Source organism: Drosophila subpulchrella, chromosome 3L, assembly GCF_014743375.2.
Source record: "Drosophila subpulchrella strain 33 F10 #4 breed RU33 chromosome 3L, RU_Dsub_v1.1 Primary Assembly, whole genome shotgun sequence".
Lineage (NCBI taxonomy): Eukaryota > Metazoa > Arthropoda > Insecta > Diptera > Drosophilidae > Drosophila > Drosophila subpulchrella.
Genome location: NC_050612.1, coordinates 27,170,804 through 27,198,569, shown reverse-complemented (window position 1 = coordinate 27,198,569; position 27,766 = coordinate 27,170,804). Strand labels below are relative to the sequence as shown.

At 39.6% G+C, this 27,766-nt stretch overlaps 3 protein-coding genes across 17 annotated transcripts; 1 reads left to right on the top strand and 2 right to left on the bottom strand.

Moving 5' to 3' along the window:
• The first annotated feature begins 3,442 nt into the window (after nucleotides 1-3,442).
• LOC119555611 (bromodomain-containing protein DDB_G0280777) lies at nucleotides 3,443-27,766 on the top strand. Of its 15 annotated transcripts, none has more exons than XM_037867110.1 (9): nucleotides 3,443-3,562; nucleotides 10,450-10,730; nucleotides 16,995-17,089; nucleotides 17,275-20,352; nucleotides 23,208-23,377; nucleotides 23,589-24,023; nucleotides 25,222-25,729; nucleotides 26,218-26,345; nucleotides 26,406-27,766. In XM_037867110.1, the coding sequence occupies exons 2-9, from the start codon at nucleotides 10,612-10,614 to the stop codon at nucleotides 26,496-26,498; spliced, it is 4,626 nt and encodes a 1,541-aa protein (XP_037723038.1). In that variant the 5' UTR covers nucleotides 3,443-3,562; nucleotides 10,450-10,611; the 3' UTR covers nucleotides 26,499-27,766. The 15 variants fall into 15 exon arrangements, with proteins under 15 accessions (XP_037723038.1, XP_037723048.1, XP_037723047.1 ...); XM_037867115.1 differs by lacking the exon at nucleotides 3,443-3,562 and adding an exon at nucleotides 5,970-6,265 and having other exon boundaries at nucleotides 10,268-10,730; nucleotides 23,865-24,023; XM_037867112.1 differs by lacking the exon at nucleotides 3,443-3,562 and adding an exon at nucleotides 5,971-6,265 and having other exon boundaries at nucleotides 10,268-10,730; nucleotides 25,225-25,729.
• On the bottom strand, nucleotides 14,165-14,716 carry LOC119555616 (probable insulin-like peptide 5). The gene is made up of 2 exons (XM_037867135.1): nucleotides 14,503-14,716; nucleotides 14,165-14,427 (listed from the first exon to the last, which is right to left on the bottom strand). The coding sequence occupies exons 1-2, from the start codon at nucleotides 14,666-14,668 to the stop codon at nucleotides 14,270-14,272; spliced, it is 324 nt and encodes a 107-aa protein (XP_037723063.1). The 5' UTR covers nucleotides 14,669-14,716; the 3' UTR covers nucleotides 14,165-14,269.
• Nucleotides 15,814-16,348, bottom strand: LOC119555622 (probable insulin-like peptide 5). Its single transcript, XM_037867141.1, has 2 exons — nucleotides 16,158-16,348; nucleotides 15,814-16,082 (listed from the first exon to the last, which is right to left on the bottom strand). The coding sequence occupies exons 1-2, from the start codon at nucleotides 16,321-16,323 to the stop codon at nucleotides 15,925-15,927; spliced, it is 324 nt and encodes a 107-aa protein (XP_037723069.1). The 5' UTR covers nucleotides 16,324-16,348; the 3' UTR covers nucleotides 15,814-15,924.

The following is a 27,766-nucleotide window of genomic DNA, read 5'->3' as shown; positions in this document are numbered from 1 at the left end:
TTTCCCCTTTCAAAATATGGCACAAACATGAAATTATATTTGCACAAGTTGGTTCATTTTGATATTTATTAATTAGCAAAATCAAATATTTTGGAATATTTTGTGGAATATTATTTTCCTCAAATTGTTTTTCCCTGCACCAAAAATCTATTAGAAGCAATAAAAAAAAATGGGAAAATATATATACTAAATTTGATGTTAAATTATATTCAAAAGTGTAGCGCAGTTACATACTTTTGAATAATAACATACATCAGCCAGCTGCCAAATTAAGCAGTTTGTTGTTTAGAACCTGGAGAGAAGCCAGTTGTGGCTAGAAAAGCCCCGAGTTGGCAACAATGAGCAGGTGGCAGAGGACCCGGTCCATAGGTAACCCGAGTCCATCAAAGTTGCACTTGCACCCAGAGGCAAAGTGACAAGCACATGCCGGGACACCCGCAGTCATTAAAGTTTATTAAGAAATTCTGCCAACTCTTTTTGGAGGGGTCTCTATTTTGGGCGGATGTGCAGGGGGTAATACCGAATCTTCGGGGACCTGAACCTCCTCCTTTGCCACGAAGGAAAAGGAAAGCAAAGGAAAGGAACTTCAACAGCAGGCGACGAAATGTTTTGGTTTTGTGGCTTTCGCAATTTGGCAAAGTTCGTTTGGATTTTAACTTGAATTGGGGTTTGCCGGCATCGACTGGGGGCCGCTCTTCCATCTTCCATTTTCCATCATAACGCATTGGGGGCCCCCAAGGACACACCCAGCCGCACGGAACTTGGCAGCCAAAATAATACACACGACTAAGCAAATGCTTGGGGAGATGGTATCGCTAGGTATGGTGCTCTACACGGCACCAAATGATCTGATGTGTCCCAAAAGACTCGTGATGAATAGCTTGTGAAAGTCATACTATTTCTAATTTAATAATATTCTATGTAGAACGAAACCAAAAATTAAAACGTTGAACAAATTTGAAGTTATGAAAACTATTAAGAAAAAGTAATACCTATGTATATGATATTCACAAGTTATTCATCATTAGTCATTTCAGAAAGTAAACTTGATTCTTTAAATAAATAATTCTAAAAATTGTAATCCCCTTAGAGATTTTTCTTAATCTTAGCTTTAAAATTATTAATGTTAATTATAGTTTTTATTTGACAAATCAAGTTTACTAAGTTAAGGGACTTATGTTGAACAACTTGTGAATATCATATAGGTTTTTTAATAAAACAATATTCCACGTAGAATAGAATCACAAATAAAATCGATAAACATTTTCTACAATGTTCCTTTTAAACATTATTTAACAAACTTAATTAATGTAGTATGTAAAAAACTAATATTAAAACTATTTTATAAATGTTAAACAAAATAATATTGACATCAGTTTAGCTGTATAAAATAAAAATGCAATTAACTTATTTATTCAAGGTATTTCAAATAATAAAAACCATCCGAAAATCTTCAATTCTTAATCAGCTTGGACTAAAATAATTTTCTTTCGTGTATGGGGCACTATATTATATGGGCACATACTCACTCGATGTTCTGTGTATCTTCTGCCTGGTTTTTGCCTCTTTTCCGCACTTGGCCATGCATATGCGATACATTATAAACACTCACCTGTTCCACTCAGCTAGCAGCAGCCAAGAGCACATACTATATGGGGGGATATAAATATTTGCACATTATAGCAATGTATACAGTGCTCCGCTGCGCTTTGGATTCGGATTCAGATACGGATTCGTGTTCGGGTTTGGATACGGATTCTTTTGCTGCTGCCACTGCTGCTGCTGATGCCGTGGCCAAAAACAATTTCAATTCTAATGTGCCATTAATCATTCACAAACATTAAACATATTATTTTTTGTTGGCTTTCTAGCGTGAAATACAGGCAGCTTAGTTGCCTGTCAGGTGCTCTGCAGCGGAGCTTTTTGTGCATGGGTTAAATTTCGCTGACATGAGCAGGAGGGCACAGAGGGGTTAATGGGGGGAGGGGTGGAGGGGTGGAGGGGGGTGGGGGGCGGACAGGTGAGAGCACAGGTGAGAGATGGCGAGATCCATTGAATGCACTAATTGTTGTGCTTGAGCGCACCGGAAGCACATGAACTTGTGAAATTGCAGAGTGCACAACAAAATGGCAGCGCTAAGTTGTTGAATCTGCCGATTCTGCTTCTGCTCTTGATGGCAAAACTAATTTTCCAAAAATATAAGCAGATGAAAACTAAAAATACTTCAACCACAAACAATGAGCGGGATAACGAACAAATATCGAAACGTGTGCCAATAGACGCCTGTCTAATGCCATGCTCGAATATCACACTGGAAAAAATATTCATTAAGTAATTACTGCTAGGAAAAAATACACAAATATATTTTGTAACTAAAATAAGTAGTTCTTTGTCACTCTTATGCTTCTTAAATTTATTTATTTAAATTATACCGTCTTCGAAAAATTTGATAAAAATATCAAGTATTGTTTTTAGCGTTTAAAAATGTCTATTAATCTTAGATCTACTTTTTAAATACTTTTTTATTTCATGTTTCTCCGAAACCTTTTTAATTAATTAATTTACTTTAAAATCTATTTTTTCAATTATATTTCTTTAATATTATTTTTAATTTTTTTAATTTAAGTTCTTAATATATATGCCTTAAGTCTAAACAAATTTTCCCCAGTTTTAATATTTAAATTTTAGTGTACCCAACTATGAAGAATGTTGTTGTTTGGTTGAGTATTAAATCGTACTGATGAAAGAAACCTATGACTATTTCAGGTGCCAAATAAATAAGTAATCCCCTTTTTGTTTCCGTGCAAAAATATCAATTGTGTGCGGTTTCGCTTCAATCGACTGCAAATAGAAAACCAATCTAAGCCCAGCTTGTACTGCCAAAAGTATGCTATGAAAAAATATGAAACGTAAATAACTAAATATTCCCCAACTAGTCAGTATAACCCGCAGCTTTTAGCAGGGCATAAGAACTGCTTTCAATGGCTTTCCAAAAATCCAAAAATAAATGTTCAATATTTAGAAAAAGATGCATATAAAAATTGGTCTCATGTGTGTGAGGGTGTGCGAAAAGGTGGAGAAATGTAGAACATATATCGAATCGTTGTTTTCTTGTTAATTAGATGGTTTAGCACACACACAGCAGAGCTGAATATTTATGGCTTTTCGGAATAGCGCTTCTTGGCTTGAAGTGGAATATTTTTTTTTTTATTGTGTTCTGTAGAACACAGAACAGGGGCATATGTGATTAGCCCAGTGGCCGAGGGTAATTTATAATCGGCCATGAGTGGGCGTAATTTTCTATATCTTTTTGGATAAGGGGAGGGTCCCAGACTAACACACACACTCGATGGGGTGTCATCATCATAGCCCATTTTCCATGGAAAATATAAAAAAGCAACTAGAGCAAGAGCAACTTTTGCTGCTTTCGCGAACTTTTCCGTCGACGGCCAGTGGCAGCGACTTGCGTTGAGCGGCGAGTAACAATAATAATTCGCACCGTGGTCGCGAACGTGGTCACCACATCTCTAGTTCCTGAGTTTTCCCCAGATCAGCCAGTCCGGTAATCAAAATTGCGAGTCCGGTGCGACAGGTGCAGCTTTGTGTGGCCGTATAGTGTAATTTGTGGACTGCACGCGAGGCGCCACCAAAAGCCAAAAATAAATGCCAGAAAATGTGTCACCAACAAATAGTGGTGGCCGCACAATGCAAAAAATATGAAAAACTCCCCGTCGCGAGCGGGCCATCAAAAATTAATTAAATAAAATGCATTAAAGTAAAACCAACCGATATACCATATACTATAAATGTATATATCTGTATGGATATATATTTGTGGGCTCGCGCGTTGAATTTGCATCCAGCATGCACAAAAGCTAATTAGCATTTAAAGCACAATTAAAAAGTGGAGCCGTAAAGGCTGGCAAATGAAATCAACTTCAACCGCGAGAATACCAAAAAGCCAAAAAGCGCAAAACCAAAAACTGAAAAACCAAAATACAGAAAAACCGTTTGCTGCAAGTGAAACAATTAAATGACATTTTAAGCGCATTTCTTCCCATTTTCCCGTCGATTTTCTATATGGACTCTTTCTGCTATTTTCGTGGGGGAAAATTGCTTCCCAAAAAACGGGGGAAAAACTGTTCTGTGTGTTGAGCTGACATCGCTGGCGAGGACGTGGAAAGCCAAAACGAAAATCAAATAAATAAAATTAAAAAGAAAAATAAAAAAACACAAGAAAAAAAAACGAAGAACTACTCTCAAAAATAGAATATTAGAGACGTGCTGGGGGAGGGTGGCAGTGAAAGTGCTGTAATAGTCGGGCCATAAGACCTGCATATACAATCTATACCTATAGATACGAATGTATCTATCCATCTTTCGCTGCCGCTGTCTCCATCTTGTCGCTCATCGACGGCGACCGAATATTTTTTAGATATATAATTCATTTTTTCCTGCTGTTCTCTTTTGAAACTACTCGGTGTGTGTGTGTGTTTGTTGTTGTTTTTGTTCTAGCTGGCGGGTGGGGAAAAGCGGTCTAAATATGTGGCCAACTAACAGTGGCGGCTGGCAAAAGGTGTCCCCCGCAACAGCGCTAAACGAATCACCCCTCAATATTGTGGGTGTCTTAGACAGCTTTTCATCAACATTGCTTCGCTTTTGAACTTTTCACCATGCTAATCCCCTTTGAATTAAAGTCAATGCCGTGCTCATGAAGGTGGTGATTCTGTTTTCGTTTTGAGTATCTGCCAAATGCGCTTCAATGTATTTTAATTTAATGCCATCATTCTTGTTAATTAGGTAATAAAAGTCACTCATCCATATGTGCAAGTGCGTAAGCGGTTCGGCTTTTGCATATAAATCATTTTAATTAATTGAACTCTCGTTTTCGGGCTGAAAATTTATCAACAATTTTACTCAAAATACATTCTTGCAATTTTCGGCTACAATTTATTGACATTATTTGTTAGGTATACTTAAAATATTCCTTTTACTAAAAGAAAACCATTACAAAAACAAATACCACATATTTTTTGCAGTTTGAAATGTACACCAAATTGATTTATTTATGCACACGTTTTCGTTAAATTTATTTACTTTGTGAGTGCAATATTAGCCTAAAACTAAATGATAATTACAATTTTGTAATTTAAATAAATTCACAGCAAATTTGTTCAGCACTGAGAAACATTTTTAGTCAAAATTGATAAGTCTCTAAGCATAGACAATTTTAAAATATAAATGAATTTTAATTATGAATTTGTATTCCAAAAAATAAAATATTACCTACAGTTTTTAGATATCGATTTGCAAAAAATGTATTCGAAAATAAAAAAAAGTTTTCTAAGTTTTAGTAACACTTAATTAGTCTCAAAGTTTCGTTGAAATTAAAATAATTACTCATACGACACGTATGCATGTTGGATTTTATTCCAACAAAATCAGTTTTTCATTTATAACCTTTTCAACTTATCAAGCAAATGCTTTGTTAAAATGTATACCACTTAGATTAGATACTTAGACACTTAGATACTTTTGTTGAAAGGCAACTCTACGTATGCGTGATAAACTTTGAAGCCAATGATCAGATCCTAGCTTTCTCAATAATCAATACTAAGACCACTCATGGAGTACAAATATTCTAAAACTCGTCTTATTTTCCCTTTATTGCTGCAAGAGACGCTTGGCAATGCACTTTTTTCCGGCCGCCAGTGTGTTAGATTGTATCTGAATCCACGCACTCGCCCGTCCGCGGATACAGATACATTCCGGCGCTGGCGATCCGCTGCCGCTGCTGCTTCTTCGCGGCGGTGCCAAAGATGTGAAAATGTAGACTGATGAAACGGAATACAAGAAAAACAAAAACAAAAGGCGCCGCCTCCGATGATCATTGCGTAAAGTTTAGCGTTTTGCGGCTGCTTCGCTGCTTCTGTTGCTGTTTCATTTTCAGTTTCAGTTTCAGTTGGCCGATGGTGCGCTTACAAAACGCCGGTTCTCGGCGGACGCGTTCGCTTTCGCGCTCCTCCAAAGAAAACCGTTGGGCCCGAGAACCCCCCGAGAACCACACACAGATACTCTCACCCACTCACTAACACACACACAGCCACACTTCATTTGGGGGCGGTGAAAGTGCAATAAGAAAGTGCAGCAGTGTGTGGAAGGGGGGGCGGTGTTTATTAGGAGGGTTTGGGCGGCACTCTGGAGCCAACTTTGGCAATTGGCTGGCGGTATTTTTGGATTAAGCAGCGCCAAATTGTAACAGACGGTAAGCATTCACATTAAACCAAATAAATACGTATTTTCTTCCAGTGTGTCTGTGTGTGCGCTTGTACTTAACCCAGCTATGTGTGTGTGCGTGTGTTTATTTTGGAATATTAGTGTGCTTAAGTGCAACGCCCACCACCCACATCTAAACCATAAACAAGTGGCTTGCACCGAAAACAAATTAGCTTTAATTATACTTCAATTTTTTGAGCTAATTATGAAGAAACAGGCGCCATTTCCCGCTTAAAACTTAGCAAACGTAAAAAATTTTGAAATTTTATCGCCTCAGAGAAACTGTTTTCCACTCAAAAAGCAAATTAAATATAAATTTATTACTCTATATCCATAAAATATTTCAAATCCTTACCCATTTTTTTAACCATTACTTTACAATTAATAATTTAATTATTTTTTAACCTCACAATAATATTATATTTTATGTTTTACAAAACCTATAATACAAACTAATGTTTCAAGATTGTATTTTTGTTCTCATCAGAGATTATAGGTGTTTATATATATAAACATTATATTAAGACTCTTTATTTAAGACTACCATTGAAAACTAAGATTTAAATGGAGACTTGTGAGAAACAAAAATGTTTATTTTTCACATTCAATCACAGAAACAATATCCGGCTTATCAAAGTGTTTAGATGTTCAATGCTGAATGCTCGAATTGCAGCCATTTAATTTAATACTTTTGTTTTGGTGTAGAAGCAGAATGAAATATTTTAGCAATTCAACAAAAACGTGAGAAGCCGTAGCACAATGCCGAATTTTAATAATTAAATCAGCAAAAACATGGCAGGCAAAATCAACAGCTTTCATCCAGTTTCGGGATTTTGGGATGTGCAATCCACCGGATTCTCATATGCGTCGGCACCCAGATTTGCGAAATTCCTCGTCTCGACGCAAATCTAACAATATTTGCACCTGATTCCAATGCACATGTGTGTGTGTGTGTGTGTGTGGGCCGAAACACACCCACACTCGTTCACACATTTAGGCACCATTATAGTTTATATAGCACTCTCGAAAAGACACACCCACACATGCCATGGAGTCGAACCGATGGCTATGGCAGCGCTGATAATGATGTCGATGCCAAAATAAAGACACTCGAAAACGAACAGGGGAGAAATGTTAATTAGGTTATGGGGAAGACGTCATACTCTCACCTCAAGAATCGTATATTAATGGCTGATCCTAAAGGGGTTCTAAAAACATCATAGCAAAAGAAATATCTAAGAAATATTTATTTGAAATCAGGGGGTTCTAAACAAATTTACTTAAAGGGAAGTTAAGAAGAAACCTTTAATTTTATGTTCCAAATTAACATATAGGTATTTATAAGGAAAGGTTTCTTAAATTTAGACTATTTACTAAACAATCAAAAATATTAATCTGATTGTGATTTTTTTAAAACTTGCTTTGAATGACTACTCATATTTATTAGATGTAAAAAGTATTGTAGCATATCAATTACAGGTATTAATTTATAAATTTGGAAAAGTTTATAAATAAATTAATAAATTCCTAATAGTTTTGCTTACTTTATTTTAAAGCCATTAATCAAAAGAGTTTTATTTAAATAAGAAATTATAGGAAATATTGAAAGCAAGAATATATATTGACTTTTGTTTTTTTATGAGTATCAGAAAAGATTACTAATAAGTCAATATTAAAGTATACAGACAGGAATAGTTGTATTTCAAATTTAAAGCAGAAATGACACCTGCGTATGACACGTCTTTTTCTGGGGCAAAATACTTTCAAACATTTGAGTTAAACCTAAAGCATATTGAGTAATTGCAGAAAAATATTATTTAAAATTTTAGCTCAAGGCAATGGCTATGTGACATATTGGTTGATTGACTGTTGCCAGGGCAATATTATTTTTAAAATAAACATTGTTGGTACTTTTTACAATGAGTTTCCCTCTGTAATTTGAAAGCCTGTAACAGTTTGTTAAAACAAATGAAGTGGAAAACTCTTGGCTTTGCAACTGGGTTGTAATTTAAATGCACACATGTCCTGGGGCATGGTAATTTGTTTCGAAGAAGAGTATTGAAAGAGTTGCTGTGTGGGCAGGCATAAGGTATATGCTATGGTATGGTATGGTATGGTATGGTATGGTATATGGCATATGGCACAGGGTTATATTTTCTATGGTACACCCACACCCCTCTCATTCGTTCACGCTCATTTTGCCTTTTTTTGAAACATTATTTTTGCGAGAATTTTTTATGCAAATTCCCTTACAATTCCTGTGCTAAGTACACAGAGTGCAGCACGCACCTGTTTTTGTATCTGTGTGGGGCGGGGTGTGACTGTGTATGGGTTAGCTGCGAGTGTGTGGGTGGGGCTGTATGGGTGTGTGTGTGTGCTTGTATGAGTTTTGTGTTAAACTTTAATTGGGACATCAAGTGGCAAGCTCTTGTTGCTGCTGGCTCTTTTTCTCACTCTCGCATTTTCTCTGTGTGTATTCCGCTGCTTTCCTGCCTTTTGTGTGTAATTTGCATAATATTTTATTAAATGTTGATTAATTTGTGCCATTCTTGGTCCGCTTCCGTTGCCCCAGTCAGAATATTGCGTGCTTACGGGGGCAGCAGCTGTGGCAGCTGCAACAGCACGGCAGCAACATCAGACGCACGGCAGCAACAAGCAGCAATTAAAAGGCATAAAATGCGAGCAAACACAAAAATACTTCATTACGATTATTTCAAGTATCTTTTATTGCATTTTCCATTTGACCACACCACAGTTCCCCTGTGATTTTCTTATACGTTCTTCTCGAAATGACGCAAATCTAAATAATGGTATCTTTTCCTCACAGCTGCTAATTTTATTTGAGGTGACACACAAGGCGGGAATTTCAAAATAGAGACATCGAATAAGAGAGAGCTCGAGTGTGTGTGGAAAATATGAGTGTAGCGAATATACAAAAAAAAAATGTATAAATTGAGCACATTTCAATATTTTCGCCGTTGTCTTTGGCTCTATTTTTAGACCAACGCACAAATAGCAAGACAACAAAATCGTCGGAACACACACAAAAATATTATATTTTTTTGTTTTGCCAGCCAGGCAGTGCTCAAATTAGTTTAAGATACATTTCTAAATGTGACAGTAGTGAGTGAGTGTCTCAGGAAATTGGAAAAATAAATACTATACGTTCCTTTTGCATATTCCCGATACTTCGTATGAAATTCCACATTTGTAATTTGTTAGCAACAGCTGTAATATCGAAACGAATTCCTATTGCCCGTGGCATTTAAATTATTCCAGTCTGCAATTGAGAGCTTTATTAAATTGGAAATTCATGTGTATCTTTAGTTTTTGATGGCATTAAAGTGTTATATATAGATGGTTGACATTGAAGTGTCTGAAGTGTGCTGCTGGAAATATTTCTGAAATTATTTCGCTCATGTTTGAAAACTTTTATGAGTCTCCCAGTTTTTGTTTTGTGTTTATAATTAGATTTTCATATATGCATAGAGGAATATAGTGATTTGTTATACAAGGTTAAAAGAATTATCAAATAAAAGCGCTTTTATCGTCATAAAATAAACAGGATTTTCATTGAGAGTAAAAATAATATAGATATTCTTTGTACTGTGAATTTAGAAAAATGAAATGATTGTTCAAGTAAATTATTAAGTAGGAGGAAATTAGTTCCTAAAGCTCTTAATAAAATAAATAGCCTACACTTAACCCTAACAAGTTGTAAACAATAATAAACCGTGTATAAAGTATTATTTATGTAGCTTTCAAACACACAATTAACTTGAATGAATGGTTTGTTTAAGCTAATTAGTAATTATTCCATCCAAATAGCTTTAAGGGATGTCAAGAACTTAATATGTGCCCTATGAAAACCATAAAAGGCTGCCATTGAAACCTAATCGCATTATGCCCTTCTTTCAATTAACTCCTGTTCCAATTAAGCTGCCACTTACCTCATCATCTCATTCAGTTTTGTTTTGCATTTCAATTACAGAACGAACAACGACCGACAATTAACGATTAACATTAAGTCCATTTGAAGTAGGATTCTTTTTTAAACTGCCAGCAAAGAAGAAGAACAACAACAACAACAGAACACCGATAGGCGGAATTAAGTGGAGTAGAAAATTTTGAAAAATATTTTTTATCAACAATATTTTTGAAAAACTTTCGAAGACATCCGAAGAAGTAGCACACAGAGAGCTTCGAGGCAAACAAAAGTCAGCCAAGAAGGAACCGAAGTTAAACATTTCAAAGGAGCAACTTGAATCCGCAGGAAGAAGCAGTCCAGAAAGGATACACATATATATATACAATATATATACATATATATAGAAAATGGCCGCCCTACAACGGAAACTGGTGCACAAGCAGTTCAACTCGCCCATGGGCCTCTATTCCCAGGAGAACGTGAAGGCCACCTTGAACCGCGAGCTGAAGGCCTTCGGCGGCGAGGGGTGAGTACTGGGGGAAAAAAAATTAAAAAATATGAAAAAATAGATCGTACTCCTCCCTGTGTGCCCAAGCGAAATGATTATCATACATTTAAATGCATAATTTCATAAAATAGATGAAAGCAGCCAGCTGGGGAGGAGTGCTCGCAAAAGGTTCGGTGGGGTAGATGCGTTTGCTTTCCGCTCAGTAGAATTTCCAGTCACTTGTTGGCGACTTTGAGGGCATTAAATAGTTACGCAGTCTTTGTGAAAAACTAAAAAGGCTAGACAAAGCCGTTAGTTAGGCTCATTTTCATATGCTTGGATTCTTAAAATAATCAGTAACTAAGTGCTTAACATCTGAAAACATAGGGAAAACTAATGTTATTAAGTTAAATATCAATTGCATATGGTTGGATTGTTGATATAAGGCAAATATAAAAAAGTCTAGTAGAGTAAAGTGAATTAATATATTTTATTTAAACAATTATAACAGCGCTACAAAAATGACAAGAAATGGCTTACATTTTTATTATAAATCATTAAAATTTCTATCTGTAATTGACTTAGATAAAATATTTTACATAAATCAAACCTTGTCTTTAAAGGATATATTTATTAGATATTTTCAAACAATAATAAAATACGAATTTGACTTAAAACAGTTTAAATTTTATTTCTTGATTACTATTTTTTGGAAATATTTTTTAATATTCTTTTATATTATTTTTTTGGAATATTTTTTTTGGATAAAAAAGTACTTTACAGTGCAGTAGTTAGGGTCCTAAAAGCATTTTATACGTTTTTAAACTTAAGTAATGAAATGAACTAATGAATAACTCTGGAAATTATTAATATAAGATACATAAAGTGATTTAATTTGCATAACATGTCTAAAATACAAACTTAAACTGAAAGAAATTAGTTAATTCATCATCTTGAGCAACTCTATTCAGCCTCCTTTTGGAAATACAGCTGGAAGTCTATTGGTAACACAAGCCCCGCCAAAAGCCTCCCACGTTGCTTGTTCTATTTTGACAGATACAAAATCCGCTGCCACAAAACAGGTGCACAAAACACATTAATTAGTGGGCGTCCAGGGGGGGATTAAAGGGGGTGGGTGGCAGCCCCTCACTTTGTGCACTGCAGCGCGACTGCGACGTCGACAGCGACAGAGGCAGCAGCAGCGACTGCAACTGCTGCCAATTTGTTGTGGCACTGAGAGATACTCAAAAACACGACGGGGACAACAACAACAAGCTCTACAATTAAATGCTTTGACGTTTAATTGTAATTACCAAAAAGCTTTATATGCAGCCAACGACGACGCGTATCTCAGCGATGCTTTTTAGACTTGAATTTATTTGTAGCTGGTGCTGTTGTCGCCTCTACAACAACACCATACACGTATCTCTCCCATTGTTGTTTGCAATTGTTGTTTGAATAAACCGGCCTCAGCACACCTCACCTCACCTATGCGATCCACCAGATAGATATAGATATAGTGGTGATCTGCTCTGATGAGCAAAAACTTTAAGTGGCTTTCAGTTATACGGTGACTATGCGTGCGACAAAACGTGTTCAACTGCAACGGAGTCTTTAAATTTAATTACCAGAGCCCAAAAACTAAAAACTGAAAACTGAAAACTGAAAACTTTCAATCGCATATTCGCGCGTGAGTGTGCGTAACGTGTTTTCCCGCATTAGGGAGTAACTTTTCCAAAAACAGCTGAGCCAAGGCTTCGCCCAACTTAAAACTTCGAAAATAAAATGTACGTGTAGCGAAAGCATCCCAAAAGATACTTTTTATATAAGGCCAGTCAAGTGTTAAGGGGAAAAGAGGGCCATTTAAAAACACAAACTTGATCTTAAGATGTTCCAAGGCATTTTTTAAAAGATACATATATTAATTTTGAAAATATTTTTATATTGAATATATAAAAAGTACAATTATAAGAGAATTTAACTATTGTGAAAAGTTCTAAGAGTGAACTTAAGTTGTCTTTTTTAACTCTAATAATAATATTAAATATATATAAACAAATGATGCCCAATACTATTGAACTATATGAATATTATGATAAAATGTCCAATGAAAACCATGAGATTTCTTTGATAAACTTCGTTATAATATTATAATATATTATTATTATATTTAATTTATAGATAATCATGTATAATTTTTTTTTAAATCAGTAAAAGCCATTTGTTTCTGCATGTGTAAAGTAATTAAAAATAATTCAAGACGTCAGCGGGTCGATGAGTCACTCTGCATCTATAGTGCACTGATTAAATGCAACAGCATCGAGAAAGAACAACTAAAACAATGTCAACAAACAAGCGGCAGGCGTCTAGCCAAAAGTTGTGATGCATCTCTTGACTTCATGCCCATCGGTGAATCACAGGGAAATCGCACAGTTAACCAATGAGCCGCAAAAATAAAATAATTACAAAATTGTTTTAATAATTATAATTTCTAACGATAATTGTGAGACGCCACTAAGTGAATGTTTGACGAAACCACAATCGAAATCTAATGAATTGAATTTCACTTTATTTTTGAGCAAGTATTTGCTTGCGGCAAATGAGGTTGTCACAATGTTTGCCATTGCTTGAAATTAATCAACTAATTAAAGTTGAGGCCGACAGTTGTGGGGGTGATTTCATTCATTCATTTCGAAGGGACTGTGACTCTTCAAGGAGGTCAATGCCGAATCTAATGAGAAATGGTTTTCATTTCCTTTTTTAAATTCTCTAGAAGCTTAAAGCTTTGCGATTATCTCTGTGGACTTTGTTGTCCATAAATTCTTTAAGGTCTTATCTCAGCAGGCACATTTTCTTAGCTTAAATATTTCTGTTTGTTATCTTTGTGCAAGGCGAAGCATTTCAGGCAGATTAAGATGATGCGTTGAGAGCAAAACAATTCCAGCAAATTATAATTAAAGTTGGAAACTCTTTTTGCCAGCTTAAAGAAAATCGCCAGGCTAGCGTAATACATATTTTTGTTTGTGCGAAATTTCCAACCAACTTGCTGCGATTCAAATCAAAATTCGCCCTGACTCAAAGAAGCATATTATGTACTTACATATAATATAGACAGCTGCATTGGGGTACTGCTAGAGGGCTTCTCAAAATGGCTTTAAATATATGTCAATATATGTTTCAAAATTGTTATTATTTATGTTACAACAAATTTTCCAATTTCTAGTAATTTATGATTCGGCTCTACAGCGATTCAGTCTAAAAGTATGCAACAATATTTTTTAACATAGAAGTACAATGAATTCATTCAGAAAGGCGACTATACTTTATTCACTGCATACTTGTAGACACCAAAAAAAACTTTTGAAGTGACTTAAAGCCCCTAGTGATTTGTGTTGCCCCCATAAATTCTAAAGGATACTTTCATGATTGTTTCTCTTTCATTAAATTAAAAAAGAGTGTTTGTAATTGCGCTAATATATTTTATTTGCATTTTTCAAAGACGTTCATCATAATCAAAACCTAATACATCGTATTCATTAAATGGGGATAGAACAGGGTAGCGTAACAAATTTGTGGATTCAATCCCTGCAGTATTTCTTCATCGTTTTCCTGCTGCACGATTTGAGGCAGCATTCGTCCACAATACCCCGGTAAATGCGCTGCAATCCCGTCAGTGAGTTCATCCGGCCATTTTGGCTTTCGTCACCCCCCTCGGCCATCACATAATCAAAAATCACTGAAAATGATAGGGAAGCACAAGTAAAAATCGTAATCTCGCGGCGTTTTGAAAGCCAACGAAGCATATACTCACTAGAGTCTCGTTTTTGATACATTCCGTTAAATCCGTTGGGGCACATCATTATCATCACTTCCATCAGCTGGGGTCCGCAAGCCCGGATATTTTCATTCATCGCTTCTGCGCATCCCAGGAGCGGGATCAGGAGCAGGAGCAAAGGGATCACAGTGCGGAACATCATGGTCTTGCTGGGTTTGCTGCTAGAAAGGATCTGATGCACTTTCCGCCGCTGAAAACCACTTTTATATCCGCCGGCGCACTTCCACTTGTCAGTTCTGATTAGTCTTTTGGGGTCAGCGTGGGTCGAAGCGTGCCTGCTAATTTTCAATGTCAGGACATCGAAGTATACTACCATTAATTTATGCCCATAGCTTAGCATAACGCTGTTTTTAATATGATGCACCAAGTGGGTGGCGAAATCTATAAATAATACAAGCAACACAAATTTAAAGCCCTATATTTAGACTCAACTTATTAGGGTTTTCATTTTCCATGACTTAAGTTGGCCAATTATTTAAAAAAACCGCTGTTCCGATAAGTTTTACATATCTTATTCATTTTATTCATAACTATCCGTCTGTATGAACTTTGAATTCTCGTAAATTATAAAAGCTAGAAATGTTGGGTTAAGCATGTAAATTCTAGAGATTCTTGCGCAGCGCAAGTTTGTTTCATCAAAGTGCCACGCCCACTATAACGCCCACAAGCCGCGCAAACATGTGGCGCTTACAGTTTTTATGCTACAATAAACATTTAAACCGAAATGTATTGGTTTCGTCAATACCTATCGATTGACGTAAAACATCCACTTTAACGCCCACAAACGCTCATAACGCTGAAATTTTTCTGACGCCCACATTCTTAAAGATTTTGTAAAAGTGTTAATGGGTATTCGCTTTTTTATTCATTACCATTCGTTAAAAGTTTATGATCAAAGAATTTAACTACCGCTAGGTGGCGCCCTGCAATTTTGATAAATTTTTACACAACAAATTCTTTGCTTCATAAAAAGTGGCTGACTCGTTCAAAAGTTGAAATTCTCAACGGGCACAAAGTGTTAACTATTTATAGATTGGAAACCCTACGTGCGAAACCCCTTAAGTCACACTTTTTATGGTTTTGTGTAGTCAAAATGTAAAAGCGTAAATAATTTATAATAAACGTAGCCCAAGACCACAGTAGCGATAGCTGCAATAAGAAAAGTATGTTATAGGTAATTTTCAATTGCCTGTTAGCCTGAAAATAAATATGTAAGAAATAAATAAATAAAAAGTAGTAGTAGTACAAAATTTCAAAAGAAAAGAAAAGAAAATTTCAAATTTGTAATTGCGCATATATATTTTATTTGATTTTTTCAAGGGCGTGCTTCATAATCAAAATCTAATATATCGTATTCAATAAATAGGGGTAGAACAAGTGGCGTAACAAATTTTGGATTCAATCCCTGCAGTATTTCTTCATCGTTGCCTGGCTGCACGGTTTGAGGCAGCAGTCGTCCACAATACCCCGGTAAATGCGCTGCAATCCCGTCAGTGAGTTCATCCGGCCATTTTGGCTTTCGTCCCCCCCTTCGGCCATCACATAATCAAAAATCACTGAAAATGATAGCGAAGCACAAGTAAAAATCGTAATCTCGCGGCGTTTTGAAAGCCAAAGAAGCATATACTCACTGGAGTCTCGTTTTTGATACATTCCGTTAAATCCGTTGGGGCACATCATTATCATCACTTCCATCAGCTGGGGTCCGCAAGCCCGGATATTTTCATTCATCGCTTCTGCGCATCCCAGGAGCGGGATCAGGAGCAGGAGCAAAGGGATCACAGTGCGGAACATCATGGTCTTGCTGGGTTTGCTGCTGGAAAGGATCTGATGCACTTTCCGCCGCTGAAAGCCACTTTTATATCCGCCGGCGCACTTCCACTTGTCAGATCTGATTAGTCTTTTGGGGTCAGCGTGGGTCGAAGCGTGCCTGCTAATTTTCAATGGCAGGACGTCGAAGGATTCTGCTTTTAATAGGATGCACAAACGGTATGCGGAATCTAAAAATAATATCACCAACTCCCATTTCAAGCCCTATATTTAGATTCTTCTTATAACGTTTTTCATTTTTATGACCTAAATGTCCCAATTATTAATTGAAAAATCCTGGCCATGGATCAAGGACTAATGAGAGTGTTAAAAAAGGATTCAGTTTTTGTTTCCTAAAATAAGATATAGTGTAATATTAACTGTACATTTATATAATCATCTTCAAACATCGGAAATGCATAATAATGATATAATTTTAAGCTTAAAAATAATATTTTTTCAAATTTATTATAACTATTCTTATAGTTTAAATCGTGCAATTTGAATTTAAATATAAATTTGAGTTCAAATTTGGCGCGAACGTCAAGCAGTGTAAGCAGTTCAAGCAGTTCATGCCGCGAAATTTAAAATGCTTTTTAAACTACTCTCCTTATATGCAGATTTGTTCAAGTAATTTGTGTTTTTTTTTTACTTTCTAGGATTGAAGTCGACGACCAAGTCTCGAAGCCCCTGAACTTGGCCAACTCGGCCGTTCTGCGCGCCGTCGAAGAGGAAGAACAACAAGCCAAATCTGGTAAGATATTATTATATGTTAGGTTTTTTCTGTACTCGTGCCTATTATATGTTGCCAAAAAAACATAAAGAAACAGTGTGAAAACATTCAACAAAACAGCCACCTAAAGTCCAAGTGCGCGTCCAATATTGGTGTTATTTTGCAGAATAACCTTAAGTAAATTATATGGGGCTTACGCCGCCAAGATTTCTACCCCACTGAAAGGCAGAGCCGTCGGCGTCAGCGTGGCGAGGGGGATGCACTGCATCATACGCTGCACCAGCAGCTGCTGGACCAGATCAAGACGGACTATCTCAGCCACCAGCAGGACATCACCATCGATCGGGACACCGTGCTGAAGATCAATCGACTGGCCACCAAACGACATTTGCTCAAGAGGGATCACAGTTGGCCACCATTGGAGCAGGATGTGGCCAGCAATGCCGAGTCCCAGGGTCATCAGATCTCCTGCAATCCCTCGCACAGTATTGAGGCTCTGAGAGAGAAGTTCCAGAGTCCCACAAGGATTATAGAACCAACCGCTAAACAGGTGAGGGAGCAGCGGCAAAGGGAGGGTGGCTCCAAGGAGAGATCCAAAACGCCCCAGAGAGTTTCAAGTGACCGTGAACTATCGGAGGTTTTCCATCAAACTCCCGTCTCCAAAGGCTTCTCCGCTCCCGAAACCAAGGCAGCCGATGTGGACTTGGGTTTGGTGGCTCCACGATGTGAATACTACGAGCAGTTGGCCCACAAAAGGCCCTCAACTCCAACTCTACCCACTCCAGTCACACCTTACCGGCCAAGACCCAAGAGGCAGGCCTACTCCCTGGATCGTGGACGCTCCCGGAAGCGGACAGTGGGCGCACCGGAGCTGCCACCACCCAAACCCAGGACTTCCAAGCCAAAAGTCCAACGCAGATGCATTAAACTGGCCACCGAGGTGAAGATCTCCTATGGCCACGACGGCGACAGCGAGGAGGAACCCAATTCTGGGCAAGATGTGGACTTGGAGACCTTGCCGCTGCCGCCGACACCAGCTGCTGCGCAACTCAATCAGGCGAAGACAGCGGGCCGTAGGGTAATTGACAACCTGGCAGTTAAGCAGCAGCAGCAGATGGCTCTTTCATTGGCCACAAATGGGAGCATTAGCCAGCCGAATCCGTACCCAAATCCAAATCCCTTGGCCAACACTCGCATTGTGCCCGTTCGCGTGGAAACCTCGACGGATCAGCTGAAGCTGAGTGCCCAGCAGATCTACGACGACGCCTGTTCGTATCTGCAGGATCACCAGGAGATGGAGGAGGAGCGGGAGAGTCCCACCTATGTGAGTGCCACCGGTGGCATCAAGTTGCTCCAGCGGCAAGGGAGCAGCACGAGTGCGCCAGCCACTCCAATTCCAGTGCCATCCACTCCGCCGCCACCTGTGATGCGTTCCAAGTCTGGCCAGGATTCCCTCACCAAGGAGAAGCAAACGAGGAGGCAGGGCGGCATCTACCGACTGGAGACCGACACGGAGAAGCAGCACGAGGCCCATGTGGAGATTGCCCAGCTGGAGGCGAAATATGCCCACATACAGCAGTCCATAGCAGAGCACTTGCTCCAGATCGATGCCTATATGGAGAATGCCAAGCAGGCGCTGCAGAGGAGTGCCCAAACCACACCGATACCAACTCCACCACCGCCACCACCACCACCTCCGCCACCACTCATACCAGCCAGACCCATTAGCTCCGGATCCAATGATTCCTGGGAGATTTTCGCACATCGACAGTCACCCATTTTGGCCGCGGAAAGTCCACTCCAAGCCATACTTCGCCAGATTTACACCCGGGCAGCTGGATTGCCCACGAGGCTCTCGAAAGAGATTAAGGAGGAAACCGCCGCCGAGGAGGAGGCGGAGGAATCCCTAACCGAAAACGTGCCCATTGTGGAGCGGGCGCTGGAGGATCTGCACAAGATTGCCGTGGCTCTAGAGCAAAAACCACAATCCGCGGAGCACATGCACGTAGAACTCCGGACAACGCCAGCTGTCATTGAGGCGGAGCACGTAGTCATCAAGGACGAGGACGAGGAGGTAGACTTGGATGCGGATGTGGACATGGAGTACAGACACGTATCGGATGTAATTGCCAACTACGAGCAGTTGGCCAAAAAGGAGTTCGAGGAGTGGAAGGAGGAGCAGGTGGGCAAGAAGGAAATGGGCGATGTTAAGGAGGTCCCACCCAAAACAGAGTTACGGAAAGCCATAGAGGAGCAGCTGGCCAAAAAAGAGTTGAGGGAGGCTAATAAGGTTATTCCAGGGGAAGAGAAAAAAATATCTATAAAGGATGATAAAGAGAATGGGGAACCTTTAACCAAAAAGGATTCAAAAAAAGCTGAACCAGTTATAAAACCAGAATTACAGGAGAGTACAAAGGAGTTAGAAGCAAGTAAGACCCCAGCAGATCTTCAGAGAACTGAAGAAGTGGTGGATAAAGAGAAGTCCTGCCTCCATGAAGAGACCTTAACCTACTGCCCAGTTTGTGATGAAATGCGCTGTTCGCCCAATAACTGGGCAAAACTCAACAAGGCCGACCAGTGGCGCATTGCCAACCTGCAGAACGAATCTTTAAAGAACTACAAGGCCACCTATGAGATCAGAAGCCCATATATCTCCAGGCAGATCTCCTGGGAGGACACCCAGTCGGCCAAGGAGAATACGCCACCCGAGAAGCTGCAACGTCAGAGGAGTTTTGTGGAGATTGTGACCACGCCAGCTACTCCAGATTCTCCGCCACCAACGCCACCGCCTCCTCCACCGCCAAAAAAGAATCACCCAACTCTGCAACAACCGGAAACGGAAGTAACCTGGGAGCGGAGTCGTTCGCCCAGTCCGCTGCCTTCTCGCAAGTATCCTGCTCCTCTCATAGAAGCCCCACAGCGTTCCAGCTCACCCTACGGTCTGAATCCTGTCCAGACGAAGGCACCAACACCATCACCTGGCAATCTTCCGGTGAAGTACTCGCATGTGCCGCAGCTGGAAGGCCATAATATTGGACTTCTGGTGAGAACCGCCACGGAGCCACTGCAGCAGAGCATGTCGGCATCCTCCTCAATGCTGGCTGCCACGCCCCCGGCCACGCCCCGTTCTGCGGCACAGCCCTCGCCCTTCGAATTCCCCAGTCTCGAGTCGGGGGAGCAGCACAAATTCCGATCCCTGGCTTCCTTCGACGAGGTGCAGCGGGATTTCAGCGTTAACCGATCCTTCGATAATGTCTCGCCACGCCCATATTTGGGTATTGAAGGTGCGTCACCAGCCCACCGATTTCTGTTTACCCCATATGTGTTTGTGTTTCAAGGTGTTCTCCTACCCCATGATTCAATACATATTAATCCCAACATTCTTCTTGGTGACTCAGTGGATCTTGAATCATGGGCACTGAGGGATTATTCTTAGAGAAAAATATCTTAAACTAGCTACCTGCTAAACTTATTCAGGGTTTAAGTTCTTAGGCTTACAAGATTAAGGGAAAACAAATTGGTTTATTTTCAAATACAAAGCAATCATACCTAAAAAAACTACAAATTATTGTTCTGAAACTATTTTTTTGCAAATCAGTAATAGGGACTACATTTATTTATACGAGTATATGCATTGTTCCCTAAATTTTCAGACCAATTCATCTTATTTTTTTATAGGTAGAACACATGCTTCTATTTTAGAATTATATTGCCCATTTTATCTCTAGACTTATGTCACCAAAATTCGTTGCCAAATGGATAAATATATGGATTTTTTACAGATATTAATACAGGGATAGTCTTAAATTCGTATTCCCGTATGTGTTGTCCAATAGTTCAGTTTTTCATTTGAGATCCTTATAAAACTTGACAATTCGGTATAAGTCTTTGTAGATGTGTTTAGAAATTATTTGTTTATATGTAAACACCAGACTCATTTGCAACAAAAAATCAAAAAAAATTAATTGTCTTCAGCATGCACAAATGACTCTTTGTGGGCCAAGTAGATAATGTAAACCCAAATATTTTGTATTTATCTGTGACGTTTGGCGGTCATCAAAACGAATTTGTTGCGTGGCTAACGAGCAAACCATTCTTATTATACCAAATAATTGTCTATGAATACATGGGCGTTTATATGGGATGTACGGTACGATATGGTGGCTATATTGCAGATATATCAGACATATGAGTTACAAGTTTGCTAATAATTTTAATGAGCCAACTTTTGTCGTACACCTGTGTGAATACGTTTAAAAACAGATTTGTTTTAGTTCGCCCAAGATGACAGCCGTTTAAATTTAGCCACCGATGTCGCTGGCTTTGAGTCACAAACTACTTATACCAAATGCTATATGGCCACAAGATAGATGATAGATAGTTAGTTGGCTGGGATCAGGCAGTATCCGCAAGATAGATGGGTGTGCGCCCACTTGATTTGCCGCTGAGGCATAACAAATCGCCATAACAAAATAAACAGTAGCCAACCTACTTGGGAATCCTCTATAGATCTGGGCAAAGAACCTCAAAAATGCGGCTGTATCATCCATATCTATATATATATAGATAGATAGATATAGATAGATAGCTACCGCGAGTGAGGGAGTGGGCATGATGATCAGTATTTCAAGGTGGGGCCCACAAATCACAAAAATCAAAGGTGTAAACAATGCCAGGAGTTGATTGTGTCTCTCAGGGGCGGGTGGCGGGGTTGGCTGAGGATCCCAGATCAAGATCAGCATACTTAGCAGACCCTCGCGTAATAGACGTGTGTGAGATATAAGTATTCTCTCGGAGAAGTCTTTACTTTCGCGCATCTCGCGAATACGAGAATCCTAACGCCGAATGTGTGGGTTGGAACCCACACGAGTGCCAATGTTTCTACATCTTGGCGCTGGCTAACAATAATTTCCTCTGCATTTCTCTGGCTCCTCACTTAGTAGCATACATCGAAGGCAAACATATCGCAGCGCGAACGATCAACGAATTAGCAAATAGAAAATAGCCAATAGCTATAATAGAAAATAGAAATTAAATTGGGCAAACGCACGCGAATCGAATCGAATTAAATTGAATTTTATTAAAAAAAAAAAAGAAAAGAAAACTCAAACTCAATCACCGTGCTTCCCGAATCATTTGATTTCGAATTTTTCAACGATATCGATCCGAAGGATAAACGAAACGCGCGCCGATCTGTAAATATAGCCTAAATAGAGCCATAAATCAGCGAAACCGAAATTCGAAATACCGTGTGGTGTTCCCAGCAGCTGACTCTCCAAATATCGTATTCGATTGATTGCACCTCGGGGTTATATAACGCTCTTCTCGACTTTCTGCGAGCGGACAAGTCAAAAAATAGCCGCAAAAAACAAACATATACATCTTGGTATATATAAGTGTATTTGTTATTTTTGATATCTATACGAGAATATTTTTATTCTTACGCAAAGGCCCGATCGGCCAGATAGATAGATAGATAGAGAGATACAAGAGAGAGCAATATACATATAACCATGGTCGCTCAGTGGAAAATCATCAACGAGAACTACAAAAATCTGGAGGGTAAACACACAATTTTCACACTATATATCACACGCTATTCCAATTCGTTTCAATACGATACGATACGATCGCATTTTGAGCGCACAATGTTGCTGGTTGCAGCGGCAACATGTTGCACGTACATCCCCATCATCATCATCATCATCAGCATCTTCAGCATCTTCATCACCCCATGAGTAATGTCAAATTCTTAGCTTTCGACTCGTTCTCATCGTCTAAATTTAGACGCAATGACAGCCGTGTATGATTTGCAGAATAGGCCCCAAATTCCCCACTCTTCCCCCCCGTCATACCGCCTCCTTTGTTCGCACATTGCTATACCGATGGCTATAATTTTAATTGGCTTAAATCATTTTCAAATTGTTTCGCTAGCACTGGGCAAATGCAAATGCAGTGCAAATGCAAATGCAAATGCAATGTAGTGCCGTAGCCAAGGTTATAGTGACGCCCACGTTTTGGCCGCATTTTGTTGAATGTTTTTTGCACGGCAGCTGCATTCAGCAGCTGCAGCAGCAGCGATGGTCGTAAAAAGGAATTCCGAGTATTTATCGTTTGTTTTTCTCTCTGTTTGATTCAGGCTACAAGCGTGTGGCCTGGCCACCGGCCTCGGAGGAGCGGATCATCCGGGAGTTCACCCCCCAGCCGCAGACCCAGAGCCCAGCTCCGGGCGCCGGGGGCTACTATCCCCAGGCCCAGGCCCAGGCTCAGGCTCAGGCCCATGCGCCCTCGGCAGCTGCCCCACCCCAGGTAATTTCCAAGAGAACCCCACTCACCCACCCACTATAACCAATGAACTGTACATATATATATATATAGTCAAGTTTCGAGTGTAAATATAATTGTATCCGCCACTGCCACACACAATTCGTATCTCATCCGGTGAGGCATAAAGCCATGTACATAGCATTTGAACACCCATACCCAAACCCCCACACCTAACCACACTGACAACTTGCAGGGACCCATTTATAACAACGTCCAGCCACGCACCACCCAAGCACCACCACAAAATGTCTACGCCCCAGCACCACAGCAGCCCACCTCCCAGTTTCCAGATAGTTATCCGCATCAGCAGCAGGAAACGCAGATACCTGTGCAATACACACAGGCCCAGTTCAATCGGCAGCGGTCGAGAGAACCCGTCCAGGTTCCAGCTCCAACTCCAGATCCCGCCTCCCATGCGAACTATCAGTCGAACAACTATCAACCGAACTATCAATCCAACTATCCCCAGGAGCAGCTGCAGGCCGCTAACAATGTGGGCGGTGGCTGGAAGCATATTGGTGCCCCGCTGCCCAAGTCGCGCAGTGAATTTACCGCCGGAGGAGGGGACTATCCTCCGTTCCAGGGATCCCCGCAGCAGCAGCAGCAGCCGTCCTATCAGCAGCCGCAGGTACCGTCTGGGTCGGATTGGATCCCGGCTTTTGGCTAAGCGATAAAGATGCTACCTATTGCACTGCGGCTGTGATCGTGTTTTTCTCCTGCCATCGTTGATATCCTTCTATCTTAGATGCTTCTCTGCCTTCTATCGTAGTCACCTACTAAACTCTCTTCGTAGACTTTCACTAAACTCCTCTTTCTTTCGGTTACTAAAAATCTTATTTTAACTTCTATCATATAATTTCTTTAATATCCTATTCTAGACACTTACTAATCTTTCTCTCTTATATTAACGAAACACCTGTATGAATAGTATCCACACTTTAACTTTTATCTTAGAGATACCCGTTTTTTATATACTTACTAACCATTTCTTTCATCAAACTGATTTGTCTCTTAACAACATTTTATTCCACTTAATGAGATTTATAAATATAGATTATAGATTAAAAGGTTATACTATTATTTTGGTAATATTTTAATAGCTTTTAAAATTGGATCTCATTGCATTTTTTCAAAAATCTATATTGATATATTTAAATTCGTATAATTCAAGTACTAGACCCGTTTTTTTCTTAGTTCTAAAATTGATAAAAATTACCTTTGAACTCATAGTGGTCCCCATAGTGCTTAAAATAAAGTGGTTCGAAAAAAAGCTAATTGAATTATTTAGAACCATGCCATTTTGATTTAAAGTAAATAAATCTAATTTTGAAAAGTTTAGGATGGAATTCCGTTTTCCCAAAAACGTTTTTATGTGATTTAAAATATAGTTATTTTGAAAAGTTCAGGATTCCCGATCTCAAATTCCTAAAAATGTTATGTAATTTTGTACTTTCTCGCCTTTGCACGTCGAAATCTTTACTAATCGCTGTTTATATGCAAATACTCACTTAACCTCTAGCTTTGCTTCTTTTTCTGCGACTTTCAGCTGTAAACTGCGCATAAAACTAAACCGATACCTAACTCGAAACTAAGCCTCCCACCCTCTAACTAAGTACTTCTGTCTATCTCTATCTCCAACATATTCTATCTGTCTGTCTACATCCAATGTGAATGTGTCGTATGCACCTCCCAACCAACAAAACACCACCCATCTTCGAAATCAAACCATAACCTGTGATCGAAACCCATGTCAAACATGCATGTTGGCACCACCAAACACCAACGAACACCACCAAACACCACCAAATGCACCACCGGTTGAACAGCAGCAGCAGCAGCAGCAGCAGTACGGTGGCTACCAGCAGCAACAGCAACCGCAGCAACCTGCAGCACAGTGGCAACAGCAGCCGCAGCAACAGGTGCCACAGCAGCAATATCAGCCTCAATCGCAGGCTCAGGCTCCCTACCAGCCACCACAGTGGAACCAGCAGCAGCAGCAGCAGCCACCCCAACAGCAGCAGCCATCGTACCAGGCTTCACCGTACCCACAGCAGCAGCAGCAGCAACAACAGCAGCCATCCTATTACCCACAGCAAAACGGTGGCTCGACCTATGCTCAACCCCCATACAATTCTTATTCGCAGCCCCAGGTTCCGTACTCGCAGGATCAGACCGATCTGCAGCAGCAGCAGCAGCAGCTCCCTGGAGCCTTCGCTGGCCAGGATAGCTACCGGGGCGCCAGTCCCGGGATCATCACCCTGCGCAAGGAGGCGCCAGTCAGCCAGCAGCCTGCTCCAGTTTACTCTTCGCAGCCTGCCGCCGTCAGCTATCAGGGTGAGTAAGGAGGTCTTTAAAAAGATATATATATCTATATAAGGGATATAGAGTTTATAAACATGGAACTATTTATATATTATTTTATTTTTATCCTATGAGATTTCCTAAAATGTCCTGAGCAATGTCCTTCTTTAATTAAGATATATATTATATCAACAATCCTGATATAAGGATCTGAAAACATTTTCTTAGCTACAACATTTCTAAATAACATTTTCGTAATATGATCTTAATTCTTTTGTATCAAAAAAAAAATATTTTGGAACTTTATGTTTGCTAAAGGTTAAAATAAATTAATTATATTGATACCAAAAAGATGTAATGATCAACAAAAAAAGTAAATGAGATCAAGTAATGAAATATATGAGATCTTTAAAGGCTTGGTATATCGAAGATCGCTATTAAATTGGATAATTTTGTTAGAATCGAGAAACCTGCGCACTATATTACCAGATCTGTAACATAAGTTCTTTCTAAAATTCCAGGAGGCAGCAAATTGCGCGGAGATTTGAAGTGGCCACCACCGGAGTACAAGGAGGCCGCGGCTCGCGAGAACGAGGAACGTCGCCAGTTGGCTTTGGGCCCTGTCTGCCGTCCCAGGAGAATCAACCGGGTAGGAAAAGAGATTCTCAATTTAAAGATCATTCAGATCCTAACACACTTATTTACTTAGCAGGACTACACACCCTTCTTTGCCAAACACCAGTTGAACAATGGCTATCCCAGCTACAAGGTGCCACCCGGTACCCAGCACATTTTCGGCTAAGTTAGGCGAAGGAAATCAAAAGATGCCTAGAACAACAACAGCAGAAAATTCAATGGAACCCACTTCATAATAATACTGAAAACGATCATGTATCTGTTACTAAAACGAATCACTAACGAACAAAACTATATATAGGATATATACAATTGTTATACTAATCTTAAATGACCACTAACGACGCCATATATATACATATGTTACGAAACGAACCCATGATAGGTGAATGCAATACTACAGCAGGTGTGACTCCATCCCATGAATCATCATCGGTAGTTTCTCGATAATGGATGCCTGCTGATATTTCGAACAGAACGCACCCATTAAAAGTGATTAAGATGATGATTCGTGGATATGGAACCCTGATCCGGGTGCCCAGACGGGGCAATGGATAACGATATTCTCTATGTACCCATACTATATACACATATTTGGAGCATGTGCATATAGTATGGCAAAGATAGCAGAGCAGAACTATATACTACACCATATAGTGTTAGATTCTAAGTTGATTGTTACACTGTTAACTAGCTAATGAAATGGAAACGATGCGACCCAAGACGGAAACTGATAATGAGATTGAACCTTGTCTTAGATTTAAGAGCACTACTAATCTATTTATTGTGAGCATATTCTATTTAACGGAGATACCGAGGGGGCGATGAGCTCAAGGAACCATTTCGGAACCATCCACTGATTGTAAATTGTAAAATGATGGTCGATCCTTTGGAGCAGTCCTCGCAGGATTCTCAATGTTTACTGTTTGAGTTTGCATGCTTTTTGCTTATATCTCTACTATATGCACATATATATATATTTACTTTGACATTGTTAAACTGCAAATTATAAAAAACCGTCAATTATCCCGCTAAGTAAGTTATACAAGAGATTAGGCGATCAGGCCGAAAAAAATCTGTGAGTTCCGAAAATGCCATTCAAGGATATTAAAATCAACGAGCTCGTTCAAACCTCCCCGATCAGCCCCTCCCATCCGCCCGAGGTCGGCATCTTAGTTCGCCCGCTGACCCCGGGCAATAATATGAGGATGTCTTTGCCTGCTGGACGAGCAGCCGTGAACTCAGTGCCCAGATCTTGGCGTATGGGACGAGGATGCGGCCGGGACGATGTCGAGGACGGGCCAAAAACTCTCAGACTTTACCAATAACTATGACCAGCAATGTCTATACCCAACTACACTACGATGTATAACTATTATGAAATGAGAAACTAAATAAACGGCAAGTTTTGAATACTCGCGACGAGAAGAACTA